This window comes from Giraffa tippelskirchi, chromosome 11 (assembly GCF_054371585.1).
Source record: "Giraffa tippelskirchi isolate mGirTip1 chromosome 11, T2T-mGirTip1v1.2.pri, whole genome shotgun sequence".
In the NCBI taxonomy this organism is placed as follows: Eukaryota; Metazoa; Chordata; class Mammalia; order Artiodactyla; family Giraffidae; genus Giraffa; species Giraffa tippelskirchi.
In genome coordinates, this window is record NC_137285.1 from 105,061,899 (window position 1) to 105,087,348 (window position 25,450).

The window sequence follows — 25,450 nt, forward strand, 5'->3', positions numbered from 1 at the left end:
GCCATGATCTTAGTTTTCTGAATGTTGAGCTTTAAGCCAACTTTTTCACTCTCCTCTTTCACTTTCATCAAGAGGCTCTTTAGTTCTCCTTTGCTTTCTGCCAAGCAGGAGACCAGACATGAAAACAAATAATTACCGAGTGATAAGCGCTGTGTTTTGTTTGTTTGTTTTTTAAACTATGAACCAAAATCCACTGGAGCTCATATGAGGAGTGATTCTGAGGATGGTAGAGGATCACGAAAGAGGTGAGGTTGTTTATCTGGGTCTTGCAGGATGAGCAGGAGTCCCTCAGAGAGAAAAGAGGGAACGGGATGAGGGAAGAGGATCTTTAAAAGCCTGGCTGTGGGTGCTGACGGTGTGCTGCGGAGGTGACGGGAAAGGGAAGCGAGCACCAGTTTATAGATGGCTCTGTTCCAGACAAGGGTCTGGCCTTCACTCAGCCAGCAACTGAGGGCTGCTGGTGTTGCTGAAGCAGGGGGGTGACATGGAAAGAGGCATGTGGGATGCTCAGTGCAGGGCGCCAGCCACAAAGGCCACCCCGTGTGTGCTTCCACTTACACTAACTGTGGTGAATAGGTGAATCCAGACACAGAAGTAGACAGTGATCACCAGGGGTGGGGGGTGGCTTGGATCATGGGGAATGGCACAGGGGCACAGGGCTTCTTTTTGGGATGACAAAATTGTTCTGTATTAGGGAGTGGTGATGGCTGCACAACTTTATGAGTATACTAACCCCATCGCATCATACACTTTAAGACGGTGAATTTTATGGTAGGTGAATTACATCTCAATAATAAAAGAAGAGGCACATGAAGAATGATGCATGGCAGGGAGCTAGACCCCACCTGGAGAGAGGAAGCCTGGCCACTAGGAGACCTCTGCAGGACTGCAGCATCCCCCAAACGTGGGGGTTCCTGGCTCAGCCCTGCTGATCTAAGCATCGACTTGCTGAGGTCTTCCTCCCTTCCTTGCCCTGGGCTGATTCCACTGGGGTTGGGGGGCACTAGAGATCCTGGGACCCCACCTCTGGACAGGCTCCCCACCCCGTCTCCCTGCCCCGCATCCAGGAGGTGTGGTGGTACAGCACGTTACACCTGGGACCAGAGTGACAGACAGGCCACCTGACAAGCCACACCACTTATTTTTGAAGACAGGCGGGTCCCCTGGTAATAGAGCAGGCACGGAAGCAGCTTTGCCGTAGACGGGGAAATTAGGGCAGAAAATAACACCATGAAAACAGAACTGTCTGTCCAGAAATAGGAGAGAAAAAAGCCTCACCCCCCATCCCAGTGTGTCAGAGCCTGTCTGAGCTCCTGGGAACCCTGGGGCCATCCCCCCACTCTCATCCCCACTAGTCTCAGAGATTTTCCATCTGCCACGCACTTGCTGGGGCCACCCCATTCATCAGGGTTGGGGGGCGTGGAGTGGGGGGAGAGCCCTGGGCACTAACAGAGTCCTTTGTGTGGGGGCCCTGAGTGTTTCTAAGGTGGCTGAGGGAGCACTCACCCCCTTGGGAGGGAAGTAAGGGATTCCATTCTGAAAGTCCTGTCATCTGGAAGGTTCGTGGGGACTGAGGTTCCTGGACACGGGCCAGGGAGGGAAATGCACTGGCCATCAAAGTGGGTTGAAAGTTCTGATGCTTGTAAATTGAGGGGTGTGCCTGTGTTCGATCCCTGGTTGCAGGACATCTTAAGATGCCTGGATGGGGTGAGGAAGCAGTTTGGAGGCAGGAGTGGCTGAGACTCAAAAGCACAGGCAGAAGCTACAGGCCTTCAAGCCCCCATATTTCCCTTCCAGCCCCGTATGTGGGTAAAAGGGCAGGGCTATCTCCCCAGCCGGAGCTTATGAATGGAAGCGGGAGGGAGCCATGTGTGGGGAGCCCAGAGGAGTCTGGGAGAGAGCAGGGCCGGCCAGGCTGGCAGAGGGGTGCTGGGGGACTTCACGCCCTGGCAGGCAATAGCTTTATTTTTACTCTGGGCTTGGGGGTGAGGGCAGGGCAGAGAGGAAAAGGCGAGGTGGAGCTGGTCTGAGGGGGAGGACCTCGCTGATTTTTCCCAGCATCCCCCAGGCCACTTCTCTAACCACAAACCTCAGTCTCAAGCCACTTGGTTGTCATGGAAACAGGACAGAATAGAACAGATGGTCTCCACTAGCCAAATTCCAATTAAACAGGGCAGAGATGGATCAGAAAGGGGGTGTGATGTGACTAGGCCATAGAAGGTTTTGCCCTCCAACCCCACCTGCCCACGCTGGGCTGCCACAGGATGGACAGGAAGTCCTTGGTCACTTCAAGCAGACCAGGGGCGGGGTCAGAAGGGAATTCTGGAAGGAGCCTCTCAGAACTGGCGGAGAAACCTGCCTGGAGGGAGTCATCCCCAGCCTCCTGCACCTTCACTCCCTCAGTTCCCAAATGTGAGCATCTTGGAGAGGGGCTGCACTGGAGGGAACACACATTTAAACCTACAGAAACACTGAAACGAAACACATGCCTGCCTGCATATATGACCAAGCACACATGTGCAATTAAACTGTGTGGTATACATACAGACGTGTGTTTGTGCACGCTTGCAGGCACAGAAACACATAAGGGCACACACAAAAGGGTTAAGCAAAGTCATTAATCAGAGACACATTCTTAGAACAGTGCAAAGAAAATGCTTTAGGAGACGAAATAAGCAATTTACTTCAATTTACTTAATAAACATGTATTAAGAATCTATCAAGTGCCTGAAAGAAGGAATTATATACACACTCTCTTTCACACACACACACGAGTAAAAGAGTGATATGGTCCTGGACTCAAAGGACGATGGACTAATATTGCGATCAAGTGCCATGGTAGGAATGTTTACAAGTGCCATGACAGTAACAAGGAGGAAATGATGAACTTGGGGAGGGGTATTTAGAGAAGAAAGGGCCTTGAAGGATGAGTGGGACTTTGCCAGTCAGTGAAGTAGGACCCCTAAGTAGAGAAGACAGTGTGGTCAAAGGCCAGGAGGAATGAAAGGTGACGGATGGAGAGTAGAGGGGGTGAGCCCAGGTTGCAGCAGCTAGTGGAGGAACAGACCCCCTACAAACTCGCACTCAAACACAAACGTGCCTAGCAATGTACCAGCTCACACACTGGGAAACCACATATCCACGAACACCTTCACACGCACAAAAATCAGAGCCTCCTGCTCCCCAGGGCTCCATGCAAGGGAGGTACTTAGTAAATGTTGACTAAGTGGGAAAACAATGCTTTTGTTTGCTGCAAACAGCATGAGGGGAGTATGGGAAGTGTCAGGAGAGAGGGAAACATCAGAAGTTTTAGCATCTTGGTTATGTGGTTGTTGTTCAGTCACCAAGTCATGTCCAACTCTTTGCAACTCCATAGACTGCAGCACTCCAGGCCTCCCTGTCCCTCACCATCTCCCAGAGTTTGCTCAAGTTCATGTCCATTAAATCAGTGATTCTATCTAACCATCTCATCCTCTATTGCCCTCTTCTCCCGCCTTGGTTATAGGGTTAGACAAAGGGCCAGGAAAACAGAGAGGTATGCAGAGGAAGGAAATCTCAGAGCTTACTGGGCTTGAGAAGGAGGGCGAGCCAGCAGCTGCCATTGGTGTACTGTACATTTACGGAGCACCTACTGTGTACAAAGCACTGAGCTGGAGCCTGAAGACATCGTAAGGTTCAGTCCTCTCCTTCAAAGACCTCAGGGTCTAGGGTGAGGGGAGGAGAGAAAGTGCCAGCCCACGCAGTCCCAGAGGCTAGCGAAGAACTCAGTGGGAGGGGCCCTTTGGGAAACCAAGCATTTCACAGCAATTTTCACATGGGGGGCTTTGGACTGACCTAGCAGCAGGAGCCAAGGCCCAGGGGCAGAAGTGGAGCAGCTGGGAGGAGCAGTTAATTCCTGCTGGAACCTTGAATGGGCTTCCCTGGTGGCTCAGAGGGTAAAGCATCTGCCTGCAATGCAGGATATCTGCGTTTGATCCCTGGGTTAGGAAGATGGAAGACATGGAACCTTGAACGTGCCCATGGCAGGCCGGGGGAGATAGCTTTGGAAAAGTAGCTTTTGGCTACAGCAAGAGCCTAGACCAGTGGTTTCTAACTGGGGGTATCTTTGTCCCAGGGGACACTTAGCAATGTCTGAAGACAGTTTTTGTTGTCCCATGATGGGGGGTGGTGGGAGGACACCACTGGCATCTACCTGGATGGAAGCCAGAGATGGTGCTGAACATTATACTATGCATGGAATTACCCGGCCCAGGACGTCAGCAGTGCCAACTGCGAGTGAGAGCCCCGGCCTCGGTCACAGAGTCTGTGCTTAAGAAGCAGCACTGGGGGGCCACGAGAGCTTCAGGCAGAGCAGGAGTGTGACGTGCCCCAACATCTCCTTGCTCTGTGTGTGCAGGCCACATGGGAATAGGGAGAGCCCCCCACACTCTCATGTCTCAGAGGGTGGCAGCGTTGAGGTTGGGGTGGGGATGGGGGTCCTGTAGAAGTGGGACCAGTAAGAGCTGACAACAAATCAGACGCAGAGGATGGAGGAGAAAGGGCCCAGTTCCAGTGAAGGCAGAATTGGGATTCCGAGCACAGAAATGGGGAGAGCCCAGCAAGGGCTGTGTCCTGGGAAGAGAAGGCCTGCATGCAGGTCCTGGAGCGGGACAGTCCAGCCGGCGGTCTGAGGAGCTGACCCGGGGCACAGGGCAGGTGGACACTGGACACAGCAGTAGAGGAGACTGTTCTCTGAAGCCCCAGATCCTCCACACAGCCTTCCCAGCCCCTTCCATGGCTCCGCCATCCCGAAGACGCCAGAAGACTCCAGTCTTCTTTCACGTGTGTCCACGGGTGGCCTCTCAGGCTGCCCTGGCCACTCTCTCCCGGTGTTTCCTCCACCCACTGCTACTCAGACTCCAGGTCTTAGCATCAAGGTCACCTCCCCAGGGAAGCCTCCCCTAGGTTAGGGCCCGGGTGGCTTCCTCGCAACCCTGTGTGGACTTTAATCACTTAAGTAACGCTCAGAGCAGGCGAACACCTGTTTTCAGACAGTACCTCCTGGCTCGGCTCAGCCCCAGCTCTTTCTTGCCAAGGACTGGAACAGGCAGGAGAAGCTCCGAGGCCCCTGGCGTCAGCCCGTTGCCTCCTCTCCCTTTTCGTATTCTGCCCTTCCCTCACTGCCTCCCGCTCCCCTGGCCACGCAGCTTACAAAAGAAATGTTCTGATAGCCACCAGGATGGGCTGGCACCAAGGATCCAGGAAAAGGCTTGGAAATCTGGACAAACTGCTAGTGGGAAGTTTTCCAGCAATTGCAAATCAAAAACGCCAACCAAAGGCCAAACCACAAGGACATGTGCCTCCTCTTCTCCCCATCCCATTCCGTCCCCGACACATCAGTCTTTGAGTAAAGCCTTTAACCTCAATTTAAATGGCCAAAAGTACTTTTTCTTACCAAGAGGTACCTGGTACTTAAAAGATCCTCAAAGAGCCTCTGTTGACTAACTGACCTCACCCAAAGGATTAGGGAAGAGCTACCCACAGGATCACCCCAGGACCCCATCTGGCCAGCAGAATGGGCCCAACCAAGTGAGTCAGCAGGCACCAAGGAGAGTGATTAGTGATTACAGGGATGCTCTGGGGTGGTCCAAGAGCCTGCCCTCCCAGGAGGAAATATCTAGGTGCATCCAAAGAGCCTGTGGGGCAGGCCTGCAGTCCGTCCCTAATCTCTCTTTGGAGATTAAACACCATGCTGGCTCAAGAGACCAGAAACCAGGCAGGGGGGTGGGGGAGGTGGGGCTTCTTTTCAGAGGCCCAGGCAAGAGCCTAAAAGGATCTCCAGGGTGGAGGTGGGGGAACTGAAAGTGGGAAGAAAACACTAATGATTTATTAACCCAAGTTACTAATTATTAACTAGCTAGACTCTTGGACTGGAGGGCCCAATTTCTGGCTTTCCCCCTTTGCCAGGGTTGGATCCCAAGCACCTCTGGGACTCCCCACCTCCACCCTGCCTGCTACCTCCCGCCCCCCCAGGCTATCTCCAGCCCAGCCTTGCTTTTTTATCTCCCCCTGTCCTCCCCGGTGGCCGCTACCATTGAGTATCAACTCCTCCCCGCTCTGGTGGGGTGTCTGGAGAGAAAGGGATGACAGTGATTGAAACTATTATTTGGGGACATGACTGGGTGACCTAGGGGGCAGCCGGGAGGAGGAACCATCCCCTCTTCACTTCCCACCTCCTCACTCCCACCCTCCAAGGGTAGCTCAGCGCCTTATCTCCCCCTGCTGAGCTGCAGGGTTTGGTGAAGGGACCAGGGTCTCATGCAGGAGGGAGGGGGACAGTTGACAAGGAGCAGTAAGTCTGTGAGATGGGGGAGAAGGGACTCCAAGCCATGCCTCCTGAGTTCTGGGGACAGGGTACTGGAGATGAATAGGGTGGAGACTTGGGGGAGTGGGTCCTGACTCACCTCCTCTGGGGGTTCAGGAAGGAGATTTCTGGTTTACCGTTAGGATAAAGGGAAGCCCAGACTCTCCAGTGGCCAAAGGCTCATTTCACCACTGGCCCTGCATATTCACCACTTAAGAAGCCCACAGTGGTCTGTCGGGTGGGGCGGTAGGGGGTGATTAGTGCCTGGTCAGTACTGATGGACTGCCTGTTGGGGGTGGTGGTGGACTTGCGGCTGTAGAATCTGTATCACAGACTGTAGATTACAAGGTCAGAGGGTGAGGCGCCACACCCTGCCACATGCAGTGGCTTGCTCTCCCAGCCCCCGGGACATGCCACAGAGCGGCTGCACCATGGCATGAAGCGCCAGGTAACAGGAGAGGCTGCGGGGAGATCATCCCACCGGTGGCATCCTTGTGTGCACCAGTGACCACACCCATTCCAACCGGTCCCCACCCATGCCCACGAGAACACAGGCTGCTGGGAGAATTTGGGGGCTGCCTGCACCACCTCCTGGTGAAGTGACTGCAGGCAGAGGGTCCCCCGCCCTCCCCACTGTCCTCCTTATGCCCTGAATCTCTGCAATATGGTTCCTCTCGCAGGCCCCTCACCAGCTTAATTCCTTAATTCCCACAGGAGATAAACGGATCTCTCACTGCAATTTATTGTTAATCCAAAGGAAAACAGGGGTTGGGAAGGGGTGGGGTGGAGGTGGGGAAGGAGTGAGATGGAGGTGGGGAAGGGTGAAGGCAGCCAAATCACTCTGCCTCCCCTTGGTCCTGGGACAGTGGCTGTGGCTGGGGACTCCTAGGCTGAAATCCCTGGGTCAGGAAGCCTGTGTTTGGAGCATCACACCTGTTACTGGGGATCTAGACAACTTGCTTCCCAGGAAAGCATCTGAGATGGAGGGGGCATCAGACTTGGCTGGATGAGCTCATGAGAGAGAAGACTCTGGGTGCCAGAGGCTGTCTTTAAATGCCTGAAGGACCCCCTGTGCAGAATCAGATGTGTTCCACACAATTCCATTGGGGTAGAAACAGGAGTAACTTGTGGGGGCTTCAGGGAAACAGGTTTCAGCTCAGCACAAGGAAGAATTTGGGGTAGTCACGGCTATATCAGCTTCCATGTGGGGTGGTGAGTTCCCCGTCACTGCAGGTATTCATGCTGAAGCTGGATGATCAACCAACAGGTAGGATGTGGTTGAGGGGTTTTAAGAAGTGACTGGGTGTTACATTATTTGACTCCCCTTCCAACGCCAAGACTCTGGGTGTTTCGTGACCTACACTTCTGGTCTTCCCCTCCCCTGCAGGGCAGGGGGTACCCTCAGCTGAGAGTCTGGTTGAAAGGCTCTTTCCAGACCTGGGGCTGAGAGGGAACAAGTGGGCTCAGATGTGCAACCTGGCTTGAAGGGTGAAGGAGCACTCAACCTCATGCCTAGTCACCTCTGTCCCTTCATGTCCCAGGAGGGAGAGTATAGGGAGAGGACAGGCTTTGGTAATAACCTCACGAGGCCCCAGCTCCTCCACTATCTCCCAGTCAGGCCCCTGCCCTATGGGCATGAAGAGGTGGCGCCCTGAGGTGTCACCCGCTGTGTTGTGAGGTCAGAGGGCTGGTGCTGTCCCATGTTGGACTAGAAGCTCCAGGAGGCACGAGTACACACGAGGTCGAGTGGGTGTAGGAACGGGCCCACCACCCCTTCCCCACTGCACACCCAGGGCAGTGGGAGCCCCGTAAGTGCTGGCACTGGGCTCTCAGGGCAGCTAGACTCCTGCATCTGGGGTAGTTTTGTTGAGAGCATGTAACTCTTGCTTCTAACTACCCTCTAAGAAGAGCTTCCCAGGTGGCTCAGTGGTAAAGAACCTGACTGCCAATGCAGGAGAAGTGGGTTCGATCTTTGGGTTGGGAAGATCCCCTGGAGAAGGCAACAGCAACCTGCTCCAGTATTCTTGCCTGGGAAATCCCATGGACAGAGGAGCCTGGTGGGCAACAGTCCACGGGGTCACAAAGAGTCAGACATGACTTAGCAACTTAACAATGACAACCCTTTAAGAAGGAAGCACAGGATGGCATGGGTCACCAGATACCTTCCCAGGTAACCATGTGGGTGGTTTTCCAGAAGGCCAGGGGCCTGAGTACTTGACCCTTCCTGAGTTGATCACCCTGGAGAGGTCACAGGAACCCTGCAAGGGATCCCCTCCCCCTGCCAGTGTGCTGGGTCATGAACTGCTGAGGCTCCTGGGCCTGGCTTCCAGCCCTGGGGAAGGGACCTCCCTCTAGACCCAGGGTCCTTGGGCAGGCGGCAGCTAATAATAGCCAAGTGGTGTAAAGACTCGTCCTGTACCAGGCACTGTGCTAATCATGTTACAGGCATTGTTTAGCTCTTCTAAACCTCCCAGTATAGCATCCCCATTTTCCAGTGAAGAAAACTCAAGTTTAGAGAAGACAAGACACAGATATATACTTGGCCACATGTGAGCAATAAAAGGCAGAGACCACTTAGCTCCAAAACAACCAGTGGGTTCAGTCAATTTGCTGGGAAAAAAATAGTCAAACCAGTTGCTTGTGATCCTATAGACAAAACAATTATCTAAGATTGACCTTCTGCATTCTCCAACTGGCGGCTGGGGGGCAGTGCCAAACCCTGCCTCAACAGTCAACATCTTTGATTGCCTGCCCTTCCTCCCTTCTTCCCCTCACCGTTAGGATCCAGATTCTGCCCTTCTCCCACCAGGGAGCTGGGTGAGAGCTCCCCACCTCCATGGGGGAGAAGATAGCTATCAGAGGCTGATCAGGAGCAGACACATCACACACACACACACAGAGCACATGACCTCATGTGCGGGCATACGCATACATACACAAGCCATAAACCTCTCTCTCACACACACAGAGGACATAAAAACACTTGTAGAGAAACACATAAACCAGCACAAATTATCATTATAGTGCAAACTGTGTACACAAGTGCCGAGGGGGTAGGAGTAATGGAGTGATGGAGACAGGAGAGGATAATGGAGCTCTTTCCTGGCAAGGGTGTTTCTACGCAGAGCTGGGGTGTATGTGCGTGTGTAGGGGGTGACCTGCAGAGAAGCTCCCTGGTGGCACTGTCTGTCCTCTGTCCCAAGCTCCCAGGAGGGAAGGGGGAGCCACCGACACCCTTCCCAGTTATCCCACAGCAGTGCTGAGAGGTGGGGGCCAAAGAGTGTTGCCTTCCCTCCTCCCAAGACTAACACCGCCTCCCGCCCCAGCCCCCTGCTTCAGATCCAACCTGGAGGCCCATTATCTGACTCCTGGGAGGTGATGAGGGTTGGGAAGGGTGCTGAGGCCCAGGTAGGGGTGGGCACAGGGGAGCAGGGGCTGGGGGCTGTCATCTAAGCTCCCCAAAGGCTCATCCATCAACCGAGCAGAGATAATCAGAGTGCGCAGCTGGCCCAGGATGCTGATTACTCTCTGGGCACCGCAAATACAGGGAATAAATCTGGGAAGGGGCTGGGGAGGTGTCTCGGTAGCAGGGCCGACCACCCTGCCTGGGAAGTGAGAGGTGGCCCATCCATCATTCTGAGAGATGCAGCAATCTAAGCCAATGAGATCAGGTTGTCTGGGGGCGGGGGAGGTGGGCAATCATCATAAAATAATCCAGTGCAGTGTGGCTACTCCGCTCTGGTCTCATTTACACTCGAGGAGAAGCCAGTCCCTGCCTCTGCTCCAGTTTTTCACTCGGGAGCCACTGCAGAAGCTTCTGCTACTGACTTAAAGCCCTCGAAGGAGGCCTGGCTCAGAGGAACACAAGAGGAGTATCCAAGTGGCTTGACTCAAAAGCACCCATGGGCATCGCAGGCCCTAAGGCAGGCAAGTGCAGGGCAGAGCTGGCTCCTTTGTGCTGACAAGGCAATCCTTAGGTCTGCATGGAGGTCATATAGGTCTTAAGCCCTCCTTCCCCCTATCGCTTCCAAGTCCTTCCCAGGGAGTGTAGGGGGGCAGATTCCAGCCCCAGGAACCGATCCTGCAGCTCTGGCCTGGGTCTGGGCCACAGAGGCCACTCTGTAATTCAAGCTAACGGAGCATGGATAATCTAGAACAGTGGAGAGTCTGGAAGGAATTTCTCTTTGGCATCGAAACGTATCAGATGACTGTTCTGCAGCCAAGTTACCTTCCTAATTAAGCAAGGGAGTTTGTGAGGCCTGAGCGCACATGGTGACCTGCAGGGTCAGGGTGTGGGGCAGGGGCACTGGCCCCAGGTGACCCTTGGGAGGACAATCCACAGGTGGGCCATCTGGACTCCACTCTTGGTCCTCGGCCACGACACTGGGAAAGGGTGTTGATTTTTCTGCTCCCACGATCATCCTTCCTGGGAAGTTCGCTACCCCAGCTGTGAGGTGGCCTATGCCTCTGTCCCCTGGTTCCCCATCCTGAACCTGCCTGGGGCATAGGAAGCACCAGGTCCTTTCATCCCAGGAGATCAAAGCAGCTGGCACAGGTGAACACCCTAAATCCTCTCCTTGCCCCGCTCCCCAGGTAGGGGCCCCTCCCTTGCCATCTTTTGGGAATCTCTGGGTGAGGGCAAGAGAGAGCAGAACCTTCCAGAAGCTTAGGATAGGCCCTGGCATAGGATCAGTTTGCTGAGCCGTGGACCCACCTAGGATGTGAAGCCAGCCTGGGAACACCTGCTGGGGGCAATTGCAGGCAGATTCTCTGAGGGGCACTATTATACCTGCCTCTGGTCTCACAGGGAAACATGGTGGGAGGCCCTCAGATGGCATCAGTGATGCTCAAAGGCTCAGGGGATGAAAGAGCAATAATGTCAAGACATCTCCCTCCAGCAGAGGTACATTAACACTCTCCAGACATAACAGTGACAATGGCAGGATACACCAGGAGCATAACAACTGTACTTCTAGTACTTATAAGGTATCCAAGAGATAAAGTAGTAACAACTGTTGAAAATTTCTGATGATAAGCATTAATAAGCCCCCAGTGCTCCAGGAAGGACCCAGGTCATTCCTGCATCATTAAAGGGAGCAGGTGGGTAGGTTCTAGGATGCTACACAGGGGTGATAGGCATTCTGGAGGCAAGGTCCTATGTTACTCCAGGCTTAATAAGGATCATGGACACTGGGCCTGATTTCCTGGATCCGAATCCCGGCTCTGCCACTAAATAGCTTTGTGACCAGAGGCCAGTTACCTAACCTCTGCTCCGGCCTCATTTGCTCATATGTTAAAAATGGGGAGAAGAATCCTCCACAGTAAGTAAGTATTGTTATGGAGATTGAATAAGCTATTACCAGTAAGATGTTCATAACAGTGTCTGAGTGTCTAAAAACTCTTGATAACTGTTTGCCATTGTTATTATCACTGTCCAAACAAACAATGATGTATCCACCTAGGAGGTACTATGCAACGATGTATCCACCTAACATTGGACTATGTAACGATGTATCTGCCTACTGTGTAATCAGCCCACAGAGTGGCAAACCCTGTGCAATGCCCTGGGGAGTCCAAGCCCCCTCAGCAATGGACCCTGTCCTTTTGGAGCTCTCAGTCTTATGAAGATAAATCCCAGGCCCAAATAACTAATAACAAGATGTAGCGTGGCTATTGCCAGGGGTGGCATGGATGAGGTGCTGCGACGAGGGGGTGGTTCTCTGAGTGAAAGAGGTCATCTCCAGCTGGGGGCTTCATGATAGAAATATTCTCAACTTCAGTTTTTGGATATGTGAAATAGGGGTGGGTTGGGGGGAATGGCACATGCAAAGGCACTGAGGTGGGAAAGTGCACAGGGTGTGTGGCTGGCTGGGAGGGGTGGTTGGAGCTGAGCCAGGGAGGGAGCAGCCATCAAATGCTTCTGTGCTTGTGAGCATTCTTCTCAGGCGCGGATTAAGTATACTCATCCAAGAGGCAGCGCAGGCAGTTTGGAGCTAGAGAGCCAGGAGTCAGGGACAGAGGTGAGCCAGGGGCTGCTGCAGCAGTCCCCTGAGTGAGGATGCTGCTGCCAGCCTCTCCTGCAGTGGGGCCCTCATCAAGCAGCAGCAAGGCCAGCTTGGCTCTGAGGCACCTTGTCTACTTGCTTTGTCCCAGCAATTGACAGCATTTGCCCAAGAGAGATCAAGACTAAGGGAGGGGATATCTGGGGTGCTGCTCAGGGGCCAGAGAACAGACCCCATGGGGGCTGCCTACCAATCCCACTTGGGCCTCAAATTCCAAACAAGCTGCAGGGCCTTACAGGGGAGCATCCATCAGGGGCTTGTACAAATCTCCAGCTCCCTTTTCTCCAGAGCAGGGCTGACTTGCCAACTGCCCAAACAGATCTGCCCAAACAGATCGGTGCTCCCATCTCCACTGACTCATTTGGCGGGCGCTCCTGACCTGAAGTGTGGGCTGGCCTGCATGACCTCTGCATGGAGCACTAAGAACCAGTTACTCTGGCCTGGCACTCTTTCCTCTAGAAGACTGAGGCACTAAGACGGGGCAAAGTTTTTTTTGCCTTCATCTTGTTTTTCGTGGCTACATCCACTGAGCCCTGGTGATGTTTTGGTGATGGGCTGGTCTGCAGGTGGGAAGAGAGATAAAGCAGAAGGGGAGGGGAGGGCAGAGAAGCTGGCTGTCAACAGACACTAGAATTTGCTAAGAAAGGAATAATCCTGTCTTTGGTGGGAAGAACACTAAGATGAAACCAGTGCTCCATCACAGCCCTTGTGGGCAAGTTAATCTACCTCAGGGAGAGGAGTGGGACCAGGAAGCTCCCCCCTTCCACCTTCCACCACCCCAAGGCCACCAGATGGTGAAACTCCATCTACAGGGGATGAAAAACGTTTCTGACATGGGGCCCCTAGGTCTCTATCCCCACCTTTTGGACAGAAAGGTGGGCTATGATTCAGGCGTGTCTTTCGAGAGTGTCCCCAGACCTGTGGCTGTGAGTGGACTTGCTGTCCCTGTCCCCAAAGGCCCTCCTCCAAGGAATGAGTGTTTTGCTGAGCTTCTCAGAAGATGGACTCCCTTGCCCAGTTCTGAAAGGAGCTGTGTCCTTATCTCCTGAAGGGAGGGGGCAGTAGGGGTGGGGGGTAGAACTGAGGGTCCAGGTGGGCAGGAGGGACCCCATGTTTCCAGCTTTGGAGAATATGCATTACAAAAATGCACGGATAGGGGTGGGGAGGGAGGACCCTACTCAAGCCCATAGATCAAACTCAACTCCCAATGGGACATTCCTGTGCCCACGGCCACTGGCCTGTTTTGCTGCCTGGGCCACGCCTGCAGCTGTGTCCCAATGGGGCCACCAAGCCAGCGGAACTAATGTCCTCTAATGAGATCCGGGCCAGAGTGGCCGGACGGGTTTTATTGTCTGTGGCTTGGTAATGAGACTCCTCATAAACTGGGAATGAAACTGGGATCTGTGTGGACCAGAGAGGGGTGGGGGTAGCCCAGGAGAGGGACTCAACTCTGCCTACCAAATCTCAGCCCCTCCCCCTCTCCACTGCTCCAGTCAAGTCCACAAAGCTTTCTGAGTATTGCCAGCACACTGGCTGTGTGCCTGCCTGTGTCCTGGAGCTCTGTGCTCACACCGTGGGGCCATGCCCATGTTTTGGGTCAGATCCTGGGAGTGATGCTCTAGCATTTGGTGGAAGGACATGCTCCCCTTGATCCATTCCTCTAGCTGTTCTGTTATTGGGCATCTTGTGCTTTGTGTCAACCTGAACTGTGGTCAGCTCCAGTGGGGCCACCCTCTAACCTATATCTCCATGTATACCTCACTTCACCAGGTGGGGGACAGTATAAACTGGCAGTTGTCAGCAAAGCAAATGACTGCCCCACTGGACACATTCTACTGTGGTCTGGCTCAGCCTCTTCGGCATCTGTTCATCCCAGTCCATCTCATCTTTCCTCATCTACTGGATTTGGAGTCAGAAAACCTGGCGTCTAATCTGGCTGCACTGGTATGAGATGGGCAGCAAGGTACTAGACCTACATTTCACTTTTCCCATCTGTAAAATGGGAGAACTACTGATACCCTTTACATGGGGTTATCAGGAGGATTAGCTGAAATTATGAGCTGAAAAGATGATCACAAACATCTTTATTATTATTGGTGAAAGCATTCAATCTGCAGCAGGAGAAACTGAAGGACTTTCTGCCAGTGAGAAGGGCATGACCCCGGGAGGGATCTCTACCTCTCCGGCTGTACCGTCTTGCCTGAAGAGCTGGTGCATGGACTGCTGGGAGAGGGGCCTGTGGCCTGCCCCTCTGTCAAATGTAGAAGTCTGCAGGGGCTGAGTCCTGGGTTCTCCATGCCAGCCTCAGGTTGCCACCCCAGCCAGTGTTCCGGAAGGGCTGCAGTGCCCAGCTGAGCTGCAGCCAGGGAGTGAGGTGGGTGCTGGGGAGACCCCTTGGCAACAGGCTGCAGAAGAAAGGCCACACAGCACCTGCTGCTCAGGCAGTATGTGACCACCAGGGCTGGGCTCAGGTAGGTGCCTGCAGCCAACCAGGCCACCTGAGTCCCCCATGGCTGCTGCAGCTCTTGCCATCATTTTCAGGTGGGGAAGTGAGATCAGCAGTGGGCAGGCAACTGAGTGGCTCTTTCTCAAGAGAGTGTGCAGTTGGCAGTGCCCAGCTGGCAGATACAGAGGGAGCCAGGACCACTCAGAGGAAAGGCATAGAACACAGGAGTAGCTGCCACTATTGCACATTTATCACAAGCTGGACAATGCACTGAGCACTTTTCCTACATTACTGTTGCTCTAATTTTCACAAAACTTTGAAAGCGTAGTAGCAGAAACTCATTTTGCAGATGAGAAAATTGAGGCCTACAAAGCTATTTAACCAGGCCCACCCAGCTAGCAGTTGGTAGAGCTGGGATTCAAATACAGTCTAGCTGGCCTCACTTTGCTGTCTCACTCTGCTGGGCAGTCAAGATGGGGTGATCTTCAGGTTGTGGGGAGAGGGACTGAGCTATCTGCTGCTCCCTCTGGACTGGGCCCTGGGACCACAGCTGCTCTGCCCCTAGAAGACTGTGAAAGGCACAGATCTCATGAGCCTCTGAGAATACATACCTACTGCCCCTCCCACACTTCAGGATAACCCTTGGGATTACCCATTGCCCTGAACAGCCTACATACAGTCTGTGATCAGGAAGGCTTTCTTTGTGTCCTTAGGTTTCTCCTGTGGCATTGAGTTAATCTCTCCTTGTCAGGGTTCAGATATTAGGTCCTATGTGTTTTCTCCTATCTTTCCCCTCTCCCTATTTCCCAGTTCCAAACAGCACAGGAGAATCCAGAGCTTAAAGGGTTAACTGGGCTAAGGAGTGTTAACTCCAGCTCAGGGCTTTCCCTGTGCAAGGTGATCCCTGCTCAGATCTTAAGTTACCTCCAGCCCCAGCCAGCACATCTGCTGCTGGCTCTACAGACGTGGTCTCTCTGGAGAGGGGCGTACACCAACGGGGCAGAAACACTTGCCACCCTGACTTGGGCATCGGGACCTGGGCTCCCAGGACTGCCCTCTTCCCCACTGCTTGCCCTTCATTCCCACTTGCCTTTCCAACAAGGGGGCTACTGCTTTCTGCTCTGTGAACTGGGGTGCTTCAGGCACATGTATGCTGCTGAACTGAGCACACATATGGTTCTACAGGGTTTTTTAGAGCCTATGACTCAGAGCTCCTTTATAAATGCCCAGAGTACATCACCTTTCCCCAGATGACCCTTTTCCTTAAGTATTCATGCAGGAAGCAGAGATGCCAAAGTAGTAGCTGAAAACCTATTTCCTGTGGCCCCTCCCAGCTGCTCAGGAATCCTAAGAAGCAGAGGAAAATCTCTCCAGGTGAACATCTCCCTGTGAGCATGCAGAGGCCAGCCTAAGGTCAAGGGCAGAACAGAAAAAGGAAGGGGTGTCCAGGCTTCCTTACCCCTAAAGGATGTGGCAGCTCAATCTTAGAAGGAGCTGGCTAAGGGCAAATCCTAGGTCTCCTCCAAAGTTACCCTCACTGACACTCTGATATAAACACAGGCCTCTCACAAAATCCCAGTCAGAAAGCCATAAGAAATCAATTGCATGTGATTATGCATTTGATGTATATTTATGCCCCTGTCTCACGGTGACCCACAATCCTAGTGCACACACTTCCTTGTCCTAGTCCTAGTCCCCGTGGGTCTGTATGTGCACAGTGAATTGTAGATGGCCAACACAAGCACACAGTCTTGCACACATGTGTGTGCACCTACTCTATACTAGTGGTGAGGCCGTAAGCAAATTATCAGAAATGTTATAGCCTAAGTCCCATAGCTGGCTATTACCCCTTCTAGCCTGGCGAACAGGCTGATATTCAAAGTTAAAAAAAAAAAAAATCAGCAAAACAGGTAAATATATATAGACACCCTTTCTGCCCCCACAGCAGGGAGGAGCCATTTGATTTACCAGGTTAACCAGGAAAGATACAATCAGGAAAATTGAAGGTAAATTTACACCTCCCTTGGGTGTTTTCTGTTTGTGCTGAACAATGAACATTAGTCAGCCGCTAAACAATGGCAGTTATCAGAGGCACAGCAACTGGGGCTGCCCCCTGGTCCCCCACCCTCCCCAGCCTGGCCCACTTGCTCAGTCGTCAGCACTAGGGTTCTGGCCCGAGACCATCCTGGCAGCGTACAACTGGGTCCTGGATCAGACCAACGAGGTGGATTCATTGTGCAAAACTGAGCGGCCGAGAAGGGAATGGACATCATAGTCTCGGCCAGCATCAGGCGACCAGGGGCTGCCTGTCCCATAAACACAGAGAGTCAGGCTCAGAGACACCTCCTAGACCAGTCAAGTCAGCTCCAGGTGCTGGGCCCAGGCACTGCAATATCTCCTCCTCCCTTCCAGCCTTGGCTATTTGGCCTTGAATCTGATTCAGAGACACTCCCCTGACATGGGCACTGGGCTTCTTGCTTATATTCGCTTGCAAACCCCAGGCCGGCGGAATCGGTTTTGCCATAATGTCCTGCTCAGCAAACCTGGACACACCGCTGTCTGTGAGTGATGGGGAGACAGGAAGATAACTCAACAGTCCTGACTTCCCGGATTTCAAAGGAAACCATCATGATGGTGAGTTCTGTATAGGCTGCAGAGAAGAGGGTGCTGCTGTGGCCCGACAGGTCTTCCGAGGGTGTGCATGACACCTGGGGTGTGTGTTCTCTTCCCCGACAAAAGGTTTGGGGAAGCCAATTAGGAAGGGTGTGGTGTAGGTGGGACACCAGCTCAGCGCACCTGCTTCTAAGACAGGTTTTCTGCCTCCTCTCCTGGGCTCCCCCTGTCTCCCTGGGATGCAACCCCCGGGTCCCACTGGCTCTCTCTTCTGAGTGATCAGGCAGAAACCCCAGACTCATCTCAGAGGCTGATGGGGCTTCACCACCCTGACTGGTAAAGTCTGTGTTGTTGAAAACACACTTCTGTGTTTACACACTAAGAGCCAGATTTGGAGTGTTTTGAAGTCAGGGGGCCACCACACACAACCCTGGGGGGGGGTCCCCTCTCCCACCTCATCAGGCTCCTCCCCTTATCCCTCTATACTCCTTGCCACAGCCCAGAGGAACCCAGAAAAGAGCATCAGGCTGGCAGGTCCCCAGGGAGAAGGAGATTGCCTGAGGGTGATGGTAGATGGGGTTTGGAAGGTGACTTCCCCCAGCCTCTGTCCAAGTGTCACGGGGGCCCCACCACATCTGCCTGTCTTTTCACAGAGGCACCAGGGGCGCGGGCACCAGGCAGAGGAGCTTGGCTGGTCAGGGAACTCTGGCTGCCCCGCTGATGCTGCCCAGCCATGACAATTAGGATCAATCAAGGAGTGCTTATTAAGTGCCCATGTGAGCTGTGATTCCTGTCTTCGTCCCGCTCCCTCAGTCGGGAGTTTTTGTTGGGGGGGTGGGTATCTACAGCTGAACCAGGTGAGAGCATCACCCCCCTGCCCCCATGCCCCGAGCGGGATGGAGCAGCGCAGGCCTCCAGCCCCTCCAAAGATGGAATTGACTACCAGGGACAGCACCACAAAGCTGGGAGGGAGAGTAACAAAAGGAGGGGGGTGAGCTCACTCCCCCTCCCCAAATCTTCCCGCTCTTTGTCTGACCCAGGATTAGATTAACCCCTAGTACACTGGACTAGTCAGGCCCCAGGAAAAAAAGCTGGTCTTTTGCTGGGTTCTGAGTGTGGGTGATATGGAATTGAAGGGTTCCAGAACCGTGATGGTCAGACAAATGCTAGAACCGGAGCTTCCAGCATCTCCCATTGGCTTCCCAGGAGGTCCAGTGTAAGGTGAAGACCTTTCATTGTCACTGGAACCACCCTTGCTGTAAGGGACTCAATCATGCACCTTTGAAATGGTCAGTGACACCTGTGTGCCCTGGAATTTACCCCCACGGACCTAGCAGAGCAGCAACCCCAGGCCCCCACCCCAGGCTGCAGGGCCCGGGGCACCCTGGTGCGGCTTTCACAAACCACTTTGGAGCCATGGGCCACTCCGAAACATTTGCGGAGCCCTGGCCGGTAGCTGGCGGTAGACGGGGTATAGGAGTGAATGAGGCCAGGCTCCCGCCTTCCAGGAGCGCACCCCAGCCCCACGTCTCGGCAACAAACTGCCGTTTGTGTCTGCGGCATCGAACATATCTCCTCCATATCTCCTCCGCTAGCAGCGAGCTGAGCCGAGATCCAACATTCTTGCCCCACGCAGAGCTGGTCTCTGCACTTTCACCTCTTCTTTTACCACCTCAGGCCAGGGCCACGTGCTTCAACCGATCCCCCACCGTACCCCGCCCTCCCAAACTCCCCAGCTAGCTAGGGCGGGAGGTCGTCTCAGGTTTCTTCCACGAAGGCTGGAGGAACTCCCCCAATCTCCGCCCCACCCGCGCCGGTGTCCCCAGCCACCGTGGGAGCCGGGCAGCTTCCCCAGGGACACAAAGGGTTAAATCCAGCCGCGGGGACTCGGTCGGATTTGCCTCCTAAACGCATTTTCCAGTTCATTCCCCAGCACAATACGCCCGGACCGGTCCCAGCCTCCGCCCCTACCCCTTCCGTCAGAGGGGCCACCGGGGGCCACCCTGGGGGTCGGGCGTCGGGTTAACCCCTCGGCCGCCAGCATCTCGAGGAAGGACATGCGGGGCATCCTCGGGAAAGTGGGTCACGCAGCCACCTGGCTGGCACGAAGCCCGCGGCGCCTCCCGCGGGAGAGCCCCCCAACCTGGGACCGGAGTTCCAAGGCAAAGCCTAGCCCCGCGCTAGGCGGGGAGATTGCGATAGCGCGCCGCCGGGCCTCACCCTCCCGGAAAAGAACCGCAGGTGAGCGAGAAGCCGCCTCTGCCGCAGGAGCCTGCTCCCCGCGCGGGTGGTGGGGCGATGTGGTGCGGGAGGGGGCCCGAGCGCCCGAAACCTCTTGGCAAAGGGGCTGGAGGAAAAAAAACCGAAGCCCCCCTTCCATCCGCCAAGCCCACAGCCCACCAGCTCCGAGACTGACGCCCTTCCCCTGGGGCTGTTGTCTCCTACCCCGAGACGGTGATTACGGTGATTATTTTGCATTTATGTAACATGCAGTGTTTCCAAACTGCTTCCCGAGCTGAGAGCTGGTTATTAAATAAATAGAACGCTATTACATATTATTATTTTTTTGTGTGAAAAACTGCGCGGAGAAAGTGCTTTCTTGCTACACAGAAACGTGCATCCGATTGATTTCCTGCAGGGCAGGCTGTTGGGCTCCTCAGCCTCTCTCTCCGCCGAACCACCCGCACCCCCCTTACCTAAGCCGTGACCCAACTTTTCTGTCTCCTTTCACTCCCAACAACCCAGACGTGCCCGCCATCCAGCTCCCAGCCCCGGGGAGGCATTGGATGGGAGGTTGGGGGGGGTGGGGGGAGGCAGGAGGCGAAACGCGCTCACCTGGGAGGAAGAAGGCAGTCAAGCCGAGAGCGAGTCCCCACCAGCGTCCAGCGGCGCCCGCAAGCCCCATCCGAGCCATCGGGGGCCGGGGGTCCAGCGAGAGGGGCCGCGAGGAGAGCGCTCCTCGCGCTCCAGAAAGCAGCCCGGAAGACGAAGGCGATCCCTGCCGGCCGGCTGGCGCTCCGAGGATCCAGGTCAGCCTCAGCCTTCGGCCGGGGCGGGGTGGGCTGGGTGGGATCGGCGCGGCCGCAATCCGGGCCCCGGGCCGCCGCCGGCTCAGAGGCTCGGCAGATGCCCGCCGCAAGTTGCTCGAGTCATGCCCCTTCTCCTCCTCCGCTCTTCTCCCGGTGCCGGTCCCCGCCCTCTTCTTCTTCCACGCAGAGCCGGGCAGGGGAGAGGGACCCACCCCCGGCGCGCCCGGCTGCCCGGCGCGGGCTCCCGGCCCCCGGCGCGCTCACACCCTCCCGCTCGGCTCCAACTTGCAGGCGTCCATGGCCGGCCGTCCTCCGAGGGCGGCGGGACGAGCGAGGGTGGCGGGCGGGCGGCGCGGTGGGCTCGGGGCCCAGGCGGCTGGGCGCGCGACTCGGCAAGCCGGGGCGATCGGGCGGCGCGGCTCCGCGCCAGGCGAGCGATCAGGGGGCGCCGCGTCCCCCGCCGCGCCGCGTCCGCTCGCTCTGCCGGGTCCCGGCGATCCGCAACAATGTGGAGCTGCCCGGGCGCCGAGTCGAGCCGCGCTCGCTCCTCTCCCTCTCTTTCTCTCACTCGCCGAGCTCCAGCCTCTCAGCCGCTCTCCCCGTGATGTCAGCCCGAGGGGGAGGGGTTAGCGTTAACCCCCTCCTGGCTGCCCACGCGCTGCCCGCGCCCGGCCCCGGCCTCCGCCCCTCCCCGTACACCCTCCGGCCCCGGGCAGAGGCGGGATCCTCGGCGAGAGCCGTGGGGGTCGCCCTCAGGCCCACTGGCTGGGGAGATGCCCCTCGGTCGCCTTTCCGCCGGGGAGAGGGCTCGAGGGCTAGCCGCCCTCCTCCGTCGCTGACAAAGGGAAGTAGTGACCCCTAGCGGCCGGCGTCGGGGGAGAAGCCGCTCGGTGTGGGTGGAGTTAAGACGGGGTGGATGGGCGGAGTGGGGGGGTGGCGGTAGGCTGTGCAGGAGCGGGCGTGCAGTATGGAGAATCCGGGATCCCGCAGTGTCCGAGCCGGATAGGGCTTCTCCAGGCCCTCTCCTCCAGCCCTGGCCCCGTTTTACAGATCAGGAAACAAAGGCCCGGAGAAGGGTAAGGCGATTTCCCCAGGGGCACGAGCAGAAAACTGGCAGGCCTCGGACTCGAACTCAGTAACCAGGGCTCTCACGCCTCTGCATCATGTGAACACTCAACGGGGAGGCAGCTATGCGGGGACCTTCCGGGAGTCGGTGGTGGGCATTCGCGGGGTGAGATGGGGCCCCTGAGGATTCTGATCTTTTCTAACCCGTGCTCCCTTCAGGAGTTCCTTTTCCAAACACTGAGGCCCTCTCCTCTCCCTAAACAGAGCAAGAAATCGAGCTGTGCCCCCTTCGGGGAAACCTCTGTTTTGACCGATTTGCAGGGTACCCGAGAAAGAGACCCATCCTGTCAGTGTCCAGCGAAGCAGGGACTCTCCGCCAGATCCCGTTCACCACCCACCACATCCGGGTGCGGTTGGCTTTCAGCCAAGGCGGCTGAGCCCTCCGGTCCTTGGCAGCCCAAGGCCTGCTCTCTGCTCCTTCCCTCTGGACCCCATCCTCACCCCCGGAGGAGACAGTGTCCCACTAAGGAGAAGCAGTTTCCCCCCAGATGCCTGACCAGACAATGCTCCCTTTGCCCATTGCTGCCCTTTGCCCAGCAGGCAGAAGCAGAGGGGAAGTGGCCCCAATCCTGATAAAATGTAAATTCTAGTTCCTGGGAGTAGGAGGAGCAGGAGGATGGGCAATAGGGGCACCACTTTCCCGCTATTTGGAATCTGGCCCTGGAGTGTCTCTGGGTTTCTTGCTGAAGTCCGTAGACTAAAGCGCTCCTATGAGCATTCACACTCCTCAATACATCTTTTACACTGAACAAATGTAGTTGGGCTTTCTTGTACCAAACATCACATTAGGCTTGGGGATACAGAGACTTGGTCATTGCCCTAAGAGCACTCAGTCTAGTTAGGGAACAGAGGGGGAAGACAGACAGGAACAGATGTTATAAACAAGCTTTTAATGTGTGTGGTGTGTCCCAGAGATGCGCACACATGATTTAATGGGTCTCAGAGAAAGTGCCCTGTTCAGCCTGGGGTGGGGATCAGGGAAGGCTTCTCTGTGGAAGGGACACAGGGACTGAGTGAGTCATCTATCAAACAGAGTCATGTGCGGGAGGAGAGCGGCATTAAGCTGAAGCCTGAGACCAAGACTTGGGGAAAGGATAGACCTGCAGTGAACCACCAGGAGGGTTTTAGCTGAGGAATGTCTTATCAACTTGGCTTGTTGTAGTCCAGTCTGGCCCTAAGTACTTTGAGGAACAGGGCTGGATTGAGTTCATTGCAATGGTTTCAGACTCTGCCTCTGAATACTTGATTCACTCATCATTGAACTGTCAGCTCCTCCAGGACAGGGCCACGTTATAGGAGCTGGACCCCATAGGTTAAAAGGGCGATTCCAGATGGACCAATGCCCACTAGTTTCCTGCTTGTACTCTTCCATCTCTCCATTCTTGGTGAGGCTTTTTTTTTCCCCCTCTGGGCTTCCAGAGAGAGTGTGTCTAGGGGTTGGCATGGCTGCCTAAGGATGGGTTGAGTGGAGAAGATGGAGGTGGATTAAACCAGCCCCTGAAACATTCAAAGCACCAACATGAAATAGTCAAAGCACCAACAGCAGTGTGTGTGTGTGTGTGTGTGTGTGTGTGATAGGTTGCTGTTGACAGAAAAGGGAGCCAGGAAGGGATGAAGGGAAATTAGATAGAGCTTGTTTACTCAGATAGATGATTCACTGAACAGGTATCTTTTTGAGCACCTACTATACTGTGAAGTGAGGATACCAAAGTGAGCAAGAGCCAAGACTCTACCCAAATAACTATATTATAGGATGGAGGTTGCATGCTGCCAAAGAGAACCAAAGGAAAAAATGTCGGCATCTAGAGGAGGGTCTGAATGCTTCTCACTGTGGAGAGCAGGGAAGGCTTCCTAGAAGAGGTGGATCAGATTTGGACCCAGGGAGATGGAGGAGAGAATTTTGGTGGAGGAAACAGCCTGTACAAGAACATGGAGGTGGGTGAGGTCCGGGCCTGTTTGGGAGCAGCAGGTGGTCCTGTTTGCTTTGTATTTTGAAGATAATAAGAGAAAGCGACAGGTCTGTTGTCCCTACACACAAGACTGTGAAAGGTCTGGAGTGTTTCTCTTCTTCCCTGGCAGGAATAAACACAGGACCAAGTTTCTGGTCCTTACTGTTAAGCTGGAAGGAAGCCCAGGAGTCATTCTTGCTTCTTCCCTTTTCTCCAACTGTGAGCGAGGGTGTGTGTGCGTGCTAAGTCACTTTACTCTGTGTCCAGCTCTTTGCAGCCCCATGGACTGTAGCCCACCAGGCTCCTCAGTCCATGGGATTCTCCAGGCAAGAATACTGGAGTGGGTTGCCATGCTCTCCTCCAGGGGATCTTCCCTACCCAGGGATCGAACTCATGTCTCTTACATCCCCTACATTGGCAGGCAGGTTCTTTACCACTAGCGCCATATGGGAAGCCCCTCTCCAACTATCATATTCCAATTCAAAAGCAGAAGCTGAGTGTGCCTCCAATATGTGTCTTAAGTCTAGTGACATGGCTCCATTTCTACTGTTATCACCCTAGTCCTCATGCTCATAGTTTCTCCCTGATCCTTGCAACATCCTCGGGCAGTATAGCCAGTGCACACTGAGGGGAGGAGGTACAATGTAATGGTCAAGCATGTAGGACTCTGGAGCTCGAGTGCCTGGATTTGAATTCTTAAACTCCCAGCTCTGCCACTCAGTAGCTGTGTGTCCTTGGGCCACTGACTTAACCTGTCTGTTCTCAGCTTCCTCAAGTGTAAAATGAAGGGAAATAAAGTACTTACCTCATGGAATTGGGAGGATTAAATGAGTTAAACACATTAAGTGCTTGGAACAATGCCTACTGTACAGGAAGGACTGTTTTAGTGTTAGTCATCATTATTACTATAACCTCTTTCCCCACATCTAGTTTTGCTGCTCTCTGCCCTGGTGCCAGAGGGATATATTTATTTTTAAGGCTTTTTTATTTTAAAATAGTTTTGGATTTACGGAAGAGTTGCAAAAATGGTACAAAGCTTTCATATGTCCTTCATCCAGCTTCCTCTAATGTAAACATTTTGCATAACCATTGTACGTTTGTCAAAACTAAGGAATAAGCATTGGTATAATACTATTAACTCAACTACAGAATTTATTCAGATGTCTTGTTCCTCCACTGATGTCTGTTTTACGTTCCAGGATCCAATCAGCAACACCATGTTGCATTTAGCATCGAATTGTCTTCTAATACAGATTGTTAGGTCCCAATGCCTGAGAACACTTCCTTGGCCAGTCAGCCTCTGAGATTAGTGTCAAGTCCCCAGGAGGCTGCTGGGGCTGCACTCTCACCCACTGTCATTCTGCTCCAGGGTGTTGAGTCAGAGCTGCTGGGCTTTCCTGAGATTTTGGCCACCAAACTGGCCTCCTCAGCCTTCACCTGCATTGTTCCATCTGCTCCAGGGCTCTTTCACTTCTTTTGACCAGCTGCTTATATGTCGTTTAGGGCTCAGTTTACATGGGCCCCTTCCCCACGGTGGTCCACTCTGCCCTTCAGACCAGGTGAGTCCCCTCCTAAATGCTCCCACAGTTTCCTTTGCATACTTGTGACCACTTCAGTAGTTTATAATACGTGGTTCACACCCCCCTGGGCTGTCAGACCCTCCAGGGCAGGACTACTTGGGTCTTGTCTCAGATTTATTGTTGGCACCTAGAATGCACCTGGCACTCAGGAGGCACTAAGTGAAAATGTGTTGATTGACTAACATCCTGTGCCACTTTCTACCAATCACTTCTCCTCTCTGGGCCTATTTTCTCATCTGCAGACTGAGGAATTTAGTTTTTTCAGTGGCTTTCCAACTGTGGTTTGAAAGCCCTAGAATTTCC

The 25,450-nt window shown here is 54.3% G+C and overlaps 1 protein-coding gene across 2 annotated transcripts in view; it reads right to left on the reverse strand.

Annotated features, from left to right (window-relative positions):
- Positions 1-21,324, reverse strand: part of NECTIN1 (nectin cell adhesion molecule 1) — a 95,317-nt gene extending 73,993 nt beyond the window's left edge. The window contains exon 1 of one of the 2 annotated variants that reach the window (XM_081538313.1): positions 20,300-21,073. In XM_081538313.1, the coding sequence (XP_081394439.1) occupies positions 20,300-20,378 (79 nt within the window). In that variant the 5' untranslated portion in view covers positions 20,379-21,073. Of the gene's footprint in view, positions 1-20,299 lie in introns of both variants that reach the window. The other variant, XM_081538312.1, reaches the window with a different exon arrangement.
- Positions 21,325-25,450: the final 4,126 nt, after the last annotated feature.